The sequence below is a fragment of the Lonchura striata genome, chromosome 2 (assembly GCF_046129695.1).
Source record: "Lonchura striata isolate bLonStr1 chromosome 2, bLonStr1.mat, whole genome shotgun sequence".
Lineage (NCBI taxonomy): Eukaryota > Metazoa > Chordata > Aves > Passeriformes > Estrildidae > Lonchura > Lonchura striata.
The window spans coordinates 93,345,141-93,357,895 of NC_134604.1; the positions used below are offsets into that span (position 1 = coordinate 93,345,141).

The following is a 12,755-nucleotide window of genomic DNA, read 5'->3' on the forward strand; positions in this document are numbered from 1 at the left end:
TGACCATAGAGTGAGCCTATATGCTTGGCAGAAATGGAACATCTAACTTCCCAGAGATCTGCAGCTTGTGAGATCAAGCCTGCTGTGCAGTGTCTTATTTTAAGCAGAAGGACTTGAAATAAGACTGGTATTTGTATGTGGATCAGGTGGCATAGTTGTGTTCTTGCTTGACCTGGACTGTACTTTAGTTAGTTGATGATATATTGTACTTGTTCAGTAAATGTGAAATTAAAAGGGATTTGTGTTCTCTCTAGCTGTGCAGCTTCTGCACTGTTGACTGAACACTTTTCAATATATTTCCTGGTCAATCACAATATGTGACTGAGGCAACAGTATCAGGGCCTTGGCACTTGCCAGCAAACTTGGGCTTTAGAGGTGCAGATGCCCTGGGGGAAACACTGGTGTTCTGCAAAGCATTTCTTCATGGCAGTGCCTGTGATCTTTCTGTTCTTCTAGAACAGCATCACAGCTTTATAAAGTCTCAGCTACTCCATTGTATCCTACAGGAAATCATAGTTTCTTAATATGATATCCTGGGGTGGTCATCACACCTATTAGAGATGTCCTAAGCGGCTTTAAAGAGCTGGGATGTTGGCAGTAGGAGAAAATGCATGCAGGCCTTGATGTGCTGGAAAGCCTCCCTGAAATTTAGGGGAATTCTCTGCTAAGCATTGTGGGACTAGAGCCAATCTCTAAAGTATTCCATCCTAAGTGATAAAGCTGGGTTTTAATCTGTTTTATAGAAACAGTCCTGGCAGCATAATACAATTTCAGAAAAATGCGACTGTCAGTTGTATAGTTGTGTGGTCAGACATATTGCTGTAAGTAAAATGTATTTTTAAAAAATATTGTATTGGTACTGGTGAGCCTTTCTTAGAAAATTGAATGTAATTGGTTGTGTATAAATATATTTGCTGGCAGCAAGTATGGGGAGGAGCCATAAAACAAAACAAAGACACCTGTGTAAGAGCACTTGGGAGAGGAGGAAGGAACTGGTGAAACAGTAGAGTACACCTCTGTTTCTGTAAATACTTACTGAGAGCTCTTATAATTACAGAAGAAGGTGTATCTTGCACCAGAGCTAGTAATGTTGCAAGTAATTTACACTAATTTTTTTGATCTTTTTAAAGAAATCCCTTTGAAGCATTGAGAAAAATGCTGTGAAAGCACTCTGTGCTCTGAGAGCATAGTATTTTTCCTACTTTAACCAGTTGGGGGTTTTTTGGGGTTCTTTTGCTTGTTTTTTCTTGAGGGAGGTAATATTTTCTAATGCAGTCTTATGGCTAAAAAAACCCAATTAAATAAGTGCTATTTCCTAAACTGAGATTGATTGCATGCCTCACATATTCTTGTTCCTGAGGGTGGGTAAACTTGGTGCTTTGCATTAACATTACCTTTCTTAAAAATGCAGAACTTTATTATCTGTTTGGTCTTGCAGAGAAAATCATTCTGCGCTTGCTTCACTTTCTTTGCAGTAAACTATTTGATGGGAAGGATTCAAGGTGCATCTAGTGGAGCTGACAACAATCTTTCTTGCTTGAGAAAGAAAGTAAAATATGGGCAAGAAAGAGGATGTAATTATATGCTTTCTGCTTTCACAAATTATTTTCTGACCAACGTCCAGTTTCGAAACTGGTGTTCTCAGAAGATTTAACCACCTAAATTACTTTTCTAAACAGCTCACTAAGCTTTTTGCCTGTTTTCCTACAGAGTATTAGCCTCTGGGAGTGATACATAGATGATATTTATCATGTCAGTGTGACAAAAATACATATTTTTCCTTTCATGTCTTAATATACCGATTTCTTTATGCAATAAAATCCATATCAACTACAGAAAGAAACACTAATTCAGCTCTAGATTAAAGTCAGAGTAAGAAGTTACAGATGTCCATGTGTGTTTTAAAAATGCAACATAAGAATATTTTAATTTTTTTTCTAGCATTTCTTAGCAAAGTATTTCATGCAAAGAAGAATAGAAGAAACTTTGTAAGTAACAAATCCAAGTATCATTATTTGAGACGTCATTTTGATTACTGGGACTGTTTGCTGAAGGAATAGTAGGAAATGTCTGCTGGGGGGTTGTGTTAGAGTGGCTGTTTTTAAGACTTAGTGGGCTTCTGTAGAGTGATAAGTATTAAGCCTGAATAATGTGAAGGTGTTGAAATCAACAGGGTTACGGCACCCTGCTAAATTTGTCATTCTGGCTTTCAGAAAGTATGGCCTGTGCCAAGGGCTGCTAGTCTACAGCACCAAGGAAGTTAAGAGCTTGGCTCATGGTCTCTAACATGCTGGCTTGTCCTTATAGGTAAATCATTAGAAAGTAAAGAGAACTTTGGGTAGTACCTCCATTTTCAAAATCCGTATCTTGGATTTTGTATGCAGCTGCTTTTGACCCACTGCCAGAGAGAGGAAAACTGGATTAGGGGAGAGTATAACCTGCTTCAATGCAGCACTTTTGTGTTATAGTGCTCATTTCACTAAATGGTTTCAGGGAGTGGTGATTTCAGGGAGTGATGGAACATGATGAAACTTATTGCCTAGCTTCATCTTTTCCTGACTTCTCTGTTACTGACAGACTTACGTTGACAAGGGTGAGACCATAAAAGATCTCAAGAAAAGTATTGATTAAATTGGAAAACAAGCCTTTAAAATGTTTATCTCACTTCAGGTTGCTCAAGAGTTTTAAGTGGGGATGTAGCAAGAAGAGAAAGCTGCAGGGAAATGGTTTCCTTCCTGTGTATGCCAGGTTGTTCCTCTTATGCTTTCCCTGCCTTCTTTTTTTCTCACTTCTCTCCCTGTGTCTCTCTTCTGCAAGAAGATGCATTTCTCTGGACATATCTCCTAATCTGAAAGTCCAAAAGCTGCAGTAGCCAGCTAACATTTAGTGTGTGACCATCCAGTGTGTTTAGGTGGCAGGTGAGATGCCTGACTGTATGTCCTTGTCAGGGGTGTTTGTCTCCTTGGTAAGCTGCCTGAAGGTCAGTTTACAGAACAGGAGGGTGGTTGACCGTGAAAGTTGGAGAGCCCTGTGTTTTAAAACTTGCTGCTCTCTGGAAGATAAATGTCTTCCTCTAGGATTCTCTTGTAAATTTGAAACCTCTTTTGATACTAGGTGCCTAAGCCCATTTGGCAGTGATAGAGGCAGGGATTAGTCTTTGAAAGAGTGCCTGGGTGTAGTGTTTCTGTTCCCCTCGCCACAATATTTATGAGGCAGGAGCACTTACCTGGGACTGACCCATGTCCAGTATCTTTCTGGCTGAAAAAAGATCTCAAGTTATCTTTCCCCCCTCACCATTTTATGACATGTTTTAACCATATATTGTTTGGTAGAGTGCTCTTGTTCTTTCTTACTGCATCTGTTTTCATGGAATAATTAGATATCCACTATAATAGAAAGGGAGATTGAACATGACTTCCCACAACTTACATGGGCCCTTATCACGGTTCCTATGACTATTTAAATTTTTAATGTAAATATTCCTTCAATTTAACTAGTGGAAAAGATTACTTTTTATCTCAAGTGGGAAAGGGAAAAAGCATACTTTTAAGCTCTTTGAGAATGCTCTAATGTTGTGTTTTCAGGCATGTGTTTTCAGCCTAGTGGCTCAGGAGCAGTTCTTGAACTTTGGTATTTGTCTAGTGTTATGTAGAATGGCAGTCAAACTCTCACTTGTGGATCTGAACCAGAAGTCTGATTGTACTGTCTTGGTTTTTTTTCCACCTGTTGGAAATAGGACAATGAAGTCTGATGGCATTTCAGTTGGCAGTTGTGTAAGAATATCAAGCTCTGCTTCACAAGAGCTCTTCTTCCTTGTCAAAACTTGTTGACCTTGTTAATGACTACTGATATAAATTAGAAGAGGCGTGAATATGCCTTTGACATCCCAGCAATTGTAAAGGTGTGTAAAAGGGTATAATCTCTGTTGCTAAAAGGTATACCAAGTTGTATGCCTCAAAGAGTTTGAGACCTTTCAGAACTCTTATTCATCAGAGCTCAGTATAAAATAGGGCAGAAAAATTGTTCCTTAAAAGTCTCTGTTTCTTCCCTTGACTCTAAGGAGTTGGAATGGCTGGCTTCTCATAGGGTGAGTAGGTCAGAAATGCAGAGGTACACAGAGAGTTTGGTAGAATTTAGCAGAGTATTGCCTAGTATATCCTTTTGGGGCAGGCATGCTGATTCAGTTGCTGTTGTGTCTCCAGTGATGGGGTTGGTAGGTAGCTCAGTGTGTTAGTCACTGATCCCTTCCAGCCTTTCTCCTCATCACTTGGAAGGTGAGTATGTATGTTGTTTTGCAAAAATTCTGTCTCAAGAAACTTCCAGCCTCACTTTGTGTGCAAAGTGGCATTGCTGGAGTTCCCACATTGCTGGCAGGCTGCACCTGGGAAAAGCTGTGCTTTCTGCTTGGTGTGGTGAATAGAGCTGTAACTTCAAGCCAACAGCCCCACTGAGCCCATGTTTGTGGTGTTGGGTGTTAAATCTGCACTGATATGTAAGGTGGGAGGCAATTTCACATGTGTGATAATGGTCGTCAACCAAGAGCATGACTTCTTCCATGATGGTTAAATGCTGTGTGTGTACTGTGGAGTGGCTCTTTGACTGCCTGCCACAGACAGATCTCTCCAGTGGCAAATTTTCTATGTTATCTTCACATCTGCTGCTTCTGCATTTGTGTTTCTGTCCTATTTACAAGCTCCCAGTGGAAGGGCAGAAGGACTAAACATTTTTATTTTCTAGCATTTTGTTTACTCAGAGAAAGCTGCTTGATTTTTTTCATTTCATGTAATGCTTTTGAATGGTTGTCCAAGCAACTTGCAACGGATAGGATAATTGAACATATTTCAGATAGTACTATGTGGAGGGGTTTCTAGCTAATTTATTTTATCCCTAAACATGGGATTAAATCCCATGTATACAAACTTGTTTAAAAGTAGACATTGACCGTGGCTCTGAAATTAAGAGATATAATTGCAGCTGTATTAAGTTAGTCCTGGGGAAAATGAGCATGTTTAGTTTAATTTTAAATTAGAAGTGTCTATATTTATTATAATTTATATGGAAAGTGTATTTCTGGACCAGCACTAGAAATTTGTTATAATTACATTTGTAAGTTTAATAATTTTATTTTCCACATTATTAGATTTTAATGTTTAGTTATTAGTACTACAAAATCTATAAGAAACTTGACAAAATTATATGAAACACAAATTATATCAAATTCTGAAGTCAACTAAGCATAGCCCATCTGTACTTCTACTATAGACTCAACTGCTTAAACTTCAATAGGTAAAATAAGTATTTATCATGTAAATATATGGCATCAAATACAAATAATTCTGGTTTTAGTACCTTTGGTTAAAAGTTGATGCTTACTAGAAATTCTGGGGCATTTGTCCATGACAGCAGATGAACATTTTAACCTCTTGGCAGTATGTTCAAGACATATGCTTTTGAGGCATACAAACCCAAAAGGTATTTGCAGGTACTGACATGCAACATCTTTTTCCAGATAATCTAGCAGTTTGTTTCCCACTTTAAAAGTTAATCTTTCCTCTTGGTTATATTAATGCAGTTCAAAGTGATACTATTCTAGCAATTTGACACAATAGTTAAAAGTACTGTCAAGCTTATTTTAATATAGGTTACTGTAGATGCAGAATCTCTACTACTCTAAAGAAACTTAGTGATTTTTTTTTTTTTTTGTCATGAAGAATCTATGTTGACCAGGTGCTTACTTTTTTAAATTCATAAAACAAGAGACATATCTGAACAACATCATGTACCATTTCTTAGTGGAATAACATATCAAAAGAGCCTGGTTACTTGGTGCAGCATGTTTCCAATTATGATCAACCATGATTTGTTTAAAAAATAAAAATAACATGGCTTTTTCATTTCATGGTTTAAATTGTTTTTTCTCATCAAATGTGGAAACATTTTACTTTGGATGGATATTATTCGTGAACTTTGTAAACTTTTAGAGCATACTACTTCATGTTTTCCTGTGAAGTGTTGGTAAAGTGAATGTTTAAGGTCTGATTGAAACCTGTTCCTCTGAAAGTGTCGGTGCTCAGCTTTATTTGGTAAGAGTAGTCCTGCTGAGTGGAGCACAGATTCTCTGGAATTCTGGAGAGCCATAGCTCAGCGCATGAGTTGAGCTGTTATCTTTAGCAGGGTTACCTATGACGTTAAGTACAGTATTCATTGCATTGCTTAATGAGAGCTGGAGCCTGGTCAGGATTTTGTTCCCACTCTGCGCTTCCCTGTAATAGCCTGGGTAGCAGTCAGGCTGCATCTGGCTTTGGGTGCTTGGCCAAGTTTGTGACCTTAGGAAGTGTGTGCCGCAGTGAGGACGGCCTCGGGGGCTGGGCTGAGCCCGGCCGGGCAGCAGGGCTGTGCCGGGCGCCGCTCTCCGCTGCGCTGCCCACACAGGGCTGTGTGCGCGGGGGACGGCGCTGCGAGCCCGCAGCCGCGTCTGCGACCATCTCCGGGCACCCGGCCGCACCGTGCCTGGGGCTAAAGAAAGCTCCAGCGCTGCGAGGGCACTGTGACCTGCCGATGGAGGCTCCGCTGCCCCTTTGTGGGTGGCCAGCAGCTTTGCCCAGGGCCATACATCTCCTCTCTGGTGTATCAAAGAGACCTCTGTGCGTGGGATTCAGCTCCTTGGGTTGCGCTGTCTAATGGCCTGGCCTGATGCCTGCAGATGCACGTGTTGTTGTTAACCTCCAGTCTGGCTGTATCAACAGGATTGCACTTCCAGGAAAAGTTAGTTAGCAGAATCACAGCCTTAATCGATCTGGCAGACGACATGGGGAGGAGAAACAAAGGGATAAAGCCGCTGAGTGATTTTCCTGGAGTCAGGGCAGAAGCCTGCAGCAGAGCTGGGGGTTCTGTGTCCAATGCCTGATGTGTTCTGGCAGTCACGCTGCCAGTGGAATAAATTTACTGATTATGAATAACCAGCAACGTGTTTTGCCACGAGCCACATGATTAACTGTTTCTGCCTGCGTGCTTGTTAGCAGATGAGAATTATTTTTAGAAATAAAAAAAAAATTGCATTTGCTGCTTACTGACTTTGAAAATTAATAAGCAGAGTAGATCTTTAATTGACTAACCATTGTATTCTCTTCACAGTGTATTTAGCAAGTCTACGAGTATTTGGTAGTTTCATAGCAGTTTGTGTGTGTGTTTATTCTCTGATTTATTCTCCGAGAAGCACTGGTAGAATCAAATGACTTAAGTAGTTTTGGAAACTTGGCAGTGATCATGGATGCTTTTCTTAATAAAGCTCAAAACCAAGATGAAACCTCAGTATTGACACAGTGCTGGACTTCGTATTTTGATTAGTGCATGCCCATGGGGAATGAAGCTACCAAAGAATATGTTCGTGTGCTGTAGGAATTTTGAGTTCCTGTATAAAGACAGTGTGTACTGCTGTGACTTGCTGTGCAAGTGGAAGGTTGACCTGAGGCTTGAAATAAATAAAAGATACTAATCTCTGGGGTAAAAATAAACATTATATTGATTTTTTTGTTGTTTGGTTATTTTTTTTTTTACTTTGGCATGGAACTTGCAATTTTTTTTCCAAGTAGGCTTCCTTTGAAGTTGACATTGTTATTACATTGGTCAAGTGGTAACAGTAGTTATTTTTCCTTTATTGATTCAGAGCTTACTCAAAACATGATTCAAAGCTTATTGAAGTCAGAGAAAATAGTTTTATTATTGCAGACTATGTTTGGGGTGTTTTTTTGAGTTCTAGCTCATCATTATAGACTCATTGGATGATTTGCTTATTGCATCATAAGGTCTTACACTTGTGCCCACAGTCCTATCATCCATCTACAAAACCATGCCAACTAAGTATGGAAATGCTTTGAAGCATCAGCCCCTTCACCTCCTCCAGTTTAATTCTGACTGAACAGTACCTGCTGTACTGTAAGAACAACATCAGATATACTAATACTCTTCCCTCATGTCTGCTCTAGACTGGCATACTTCTGGAATCATACTTGTTTGTATCCTTTGCATTTCCCAGAAATTTCTCTATCTGAAGATGAGGATTTTTTTTTTTTTTTTAAATACTTTATTTGGCTTTCACTCTCATGCTCACTTTGGGGAATGTAAATTTAGTTGCCATGTTGGCTTTCATTTGAAGGAGGGAAGCAAGAGCACAGAGTTAGCAGGTGTCTTTGGATACTCACTTAGTTGTTTACATGATGCATCTATGGTACTTTCCTGAACAAAAATGGAGACAAAGTGGTTTGTTAAGTGTTTCTTCCTCAAATGAGGAATTGCTGCTCCCATCTGAGAGCTGTCCATCCTTGCCCCATGTTCACCCACACAGCCCTTTGGGATGGTGTTGGCAGATTTGGAGCTCCCTCTGAGATGTTTCATAAGCCAGTTCTTAAAACACCTGTCAAGAACAAACAATGAAAACTCATTTACTGAAGATCAAATGAATAGATTTGCTTTAGTCTCTGATCAGAAAAGTGGCAGCAAGTAGATGGCAGTGGGTGAGAGTTATGAGGCACTTTCCTTTTGGTTTTGGCAAGTTATTAATTAATCTCAAGATATGGCAGGAAATAAAATCCCAAGCAATATCCTACGTATTTGATTATATAGTGGCTCCAGTTGACTCCAGCACTACTAATGCCTTGAGTAAACCTTAACTGTCATAGATTCAAAGCAATTTATCAAGTCTTACATGTATGCCAAGATACATGAGCCTTTGTTTTTTTGTAAACTTGATGGAAAAGGCTTTGTATTGGTTTATCAGCTGCTTATATGGATTGAAACTTGCACTGATAAGTGTTGGGCTTACTTTAAGATCCATGTTTTGTATCTCATTTATTTTGGCTTTGTGGTCCCAAAGGAATTAAAATATATAGGAATACTGACTTCCTGTATCAATACAGTCAAAACTATAGGCTTTTCTAAGTAAGTGTTTGTTCCCAAAATGTTCCAAATAACTTGTTTTTAGAAAAACTCATATAATACATCATCTAACTAAAATTTTCATTTAACTTGTAAAGGTGGGGACAACGTACAACAAATAAAATTGCTATAACTATAAAATTTTTATTTTTAATAGCCATGTTTAATAGACAATAATTTTAATACTGTGAGTTAATAAATAATAATGTTTCATTGTGAGGTAGGCACATGCTACCATTATTTCTTTGCAGTAAAGAAACACTACAAGAGTTAACTGCATTCTTTAAAATAGAATGGGTTTCATTGTAATCAGTTTCTGTTTTACTGCATAATTCACCTTGACTATATAAACCAGCTTTGTAGTCAGTAACTGGGACAAGCCTCTTTCCTTTTGCATACCTATTCATTTTTTTTACTTCTGGAGTAATAGTTGTTTAGTAAATCAAATAACTAAATTTAAAGAAGGTTCTTTCTATACTTTGCTTATGTTTTTAGTAGACTTCTTCTCTAAAGACAAGGTAATTTTTCTCAAACCTGTTTTTAATGTCTAGAAATGGAAAGCATTTTGTAATATCCAGCTAACAAAAAAAGAGTTAAACTTGTATCTATTTTCTCCAACCCCTTTTCCTTTCCACTGATGCAAAAAACAACTTGAGTGGGGGGGATTCTGTGTAAGGTTTTCCAGCCCATTCTATGTCCTGCAGTTTGCTGATCTGAAGAGCCTTAGCTGAGAGGTTCTGAAAAAAAGGGAGTGGTGTTGGATTGGAGAATACTCCCTTTATTATTGCCTTTGCAATACCTTATGGTGTACAAATATGAAAGCAATTATTGAACAGCTGCTTTTTTTTTTTTTTCAACATGAAAACCCATTCTGAATCATCTCTCTGTGGTATTTTTTGTGTTGTGTGTATCATATATATGAAAAGAATTTTGCAGCTTTGATTGACCTTCTTTCATTTTTCTTTTCAGAGTGAAGGAATTAGTTTTCTCATCATGACCTCAGACAACAGAGTACAACATTCAAAGAAGCTGCTCGGCATACACCTTTTTGTTTATTTGGTTTTTTGGTTTTTGTTTTTGGGAACTGAAGCTGCTTAACGTTTACTTTTTATTGTTGTTAGTGTTGGTCCTAACAGTTGCAAAACTGCTGTGGGCTAAGCTGTACAACAAATCTGGGAGGAAGGGAAGGCAACCTGCCTAACTCATTACCTGTCCATGGCATCTATATTATCATTTTGCTGCTGTTTCGACAGAAGTTGAAGATGCTCTTTAAATCATAGGAACTTTTCTGCCGGCCTCTTTAACTAATGGCCAATGCCTTCATTTTCTTTTTCTTCAAAGACAAACTGTATTTATTCTCTGGCATATTAGGGGATTCTGTAACACCTGCTGAAGCAGCAAGATCTGGTATTTACTGGCATAATTTCAAGCCTACGACAGTACTACCTCAGTTCAAAGTAAAGCCGGATTTGCGGTGTTGGTGTACGACAGAACTCCTTTATCTCTGTGCTGAGTTTCTCAAGAACTGTCGCCAGCCTTACTGAACTTGCAACTTGTACAGCTGCTGCTGCTGCTGCTGCTGGGTTTTGAATCACTAGCCGCAGGGTTTACTTCTTAGACAAAGCCTAAACAGGGCACTGAAAAGTCTAAAATGGGATGAAACTCTGTGAATCAGGCTTGGACAGAGGATTCAGAGTAGTTAAAAAGCGTAAAATGTGTAACTGAAGCAACATAAGTTAAAAACATCAACCTGTATTAGGGGTATCTCTGTACCTTTGGCACACTTGTTTAATCCTCTCTACATAGGTGTTTATGTAGATACTTCAGATTGCAAAAGCCTTTTCTTCTATCTACAAGCTCAGCTAACTGTTCTTAGCTGCATTTCTTGTAACCAAAAATCCACATAAGCATGCTAGGAATGCAGGGATGATAATGGGTATCAGGCAGATACAAGAGCTAATGTTAACACAGTATTATCTTGCCATCTATAGAGTCCTGATATTTGCCTTTTACCAAGAAAGCACCATTGTAGCTGCAGGCACTTACTACAGGGAAGAAGAACCATTGCAGTCACTCATCCTGAGTTCTTTTCAAGGCTAACTGTGCATCACATTTCCAGTGGCCTGAAAATCTGAGTGGTGTGGCAGCAACTGTCGCAAAAGTCGCATACAACTGTTGCACCAGACTAGCAGAATGTCATGCCACCTTGTTTCTCCTTTGCTTCAGGTGTTTGTGTACATTTTAAGGGTACCCCACCAGTGCCTGCTCTGATAGACGTGTAAGTATTACTAAGTTATGAGTTATGTGAGGCTCTTTCATTTTTTTTTCATTTAATCATTGTGCTTGGTGGAATCTGTACTTCACTATTGACAATGCATTATCTTTTTTAGGGATTTTTTTTTTTTTTCTGAGGAAGACGAGTCAATGTCTTACAAATACAATGAACGGCAATGCAGTCTTCCTGCTTACATGCTGAATTTTTAGAACTGAGGATTGTATTACGAGACAAAGATGAATGTAAACTAATTCCTTCCCTACTCCATGGCACACTTTATTTTTCGGTGTAATTTTTGGGGTCTTAAATCACAGCAATGCATAGGTTAATACAATATTAGATCTAAAATCAATTTAAATATCTGATCTGATTGAGTTTTTCTCTAATACTAATGCTATAAATGGTTCTAAGACATCCTAAAATGCTGCTTGTTCAAGTCTGAAACTAAAAGACCCTGCATACCTTTGACATTTTTTGTTTGACCCCTCTCCACTCCCCACCAGCACTGAGTGTGGTACCTGCTTAATTCAGTGTTTTGAACGCCTCTATTTTCAAGTATCCCTCTGTATCAATTACAAAGTCATGCCACTAAAGCAAATGGCTCAACTGCATACAGAAACTTAAAAAAAAAATAAAACAACTTGACAAAATAATAAAATATTCTCTATCCTGTATATTTCACAAAGGCATATGCAATACTTACATTCTTAATTTAGTTTACAGAATGGAACCAAAATGTATAAATGTTATGTTTGCTAAAACTTCACAATGTATATTGGGTCTTTGTACATTTTGCCTGACTTACCTTAAATTTAAAATATTTTTTGCTATATAACCTTAACAGTTATTAAGCAGTGTTTTCTTTTTGGGTACGTATTGTTTCTGGATATCAAGATGTTAAATATATTTCTTGCTATTGTGATATGACAAGAGACTTAACTTATCTTGCTGTGTCTTCCAATGTACACGCTGTATATAGGGATAAATGTGATGCTGCTGGAGACCAGAATAAATGGAACTAGAGTAGTGTATTGTATTTAGTCTGTATTGTTCATGGATGCTCTCCTTAATAGCCATATGCAATAAAATACATTATTTATGAAATGAGTAAAGTATTTGTGTGCCTATTTTCTCTAGGGGTGAAGTGGATTTTTCTGGTTGTTTACATAAAATCAATTTTTTCCCTCTTTTGAATGGAAACATGCTTTCTGTGAATAAATCTTATGGCACTGCACATACTTGCTTTACTTTTAATTCCTTAAACATCATGAAATAATTTTAAATCTTGTTTAAGGATAAAACAATTGGTTTTCTAAAAGTGAAGTTTGTGTATTTGAGGAAATAACTAGGAGCAGAAATAATCTTAATTCCAGTTTTAAAAGTGAGTGGAAGGTTGTGGGAGTCCTTCTGGCAGCCTATTTAGTGAGAACAGGCTTGCCCTGTAGAAGCTGTGTTAAGCTGGTTCAAGGAGAGTGGGAACCTAATTCTGTTTGTAGTTATCTCCTGCTGCTGGCTTGTGTGCAGGGAATCTGGGCTGCAGTCTGAG

The 12,755-nt window shown here is 38.3% G+C and overlaps 1 protein-coding gene across 1 annotated transcript in view; it reads left to right on the plus strand.

Moving 5' to 3' along the window:
• IRS2 (insulin receptor substrate 2) overlaps positions 1 to 12,443 on the plus strand; it is a 28,730-nt gene extending 16,287 nt beyond the window's left edge. Inside the window, exon 2 of the mRNA XM_021545605.2 lies at positions 9,904 to 12,443. Coding sequence (XP_021401280.2) covers positions 9,904 to 9,908 — 5 coding nt within the window. The 3' untranslated portion in view covers positions 9,909 to 12,443. The remainder of the gene's footprint in view (positions 1 to 9,903) is intronic.
• Positions 12,444 to 12,755: the final 312 nt, after the last annotated feature.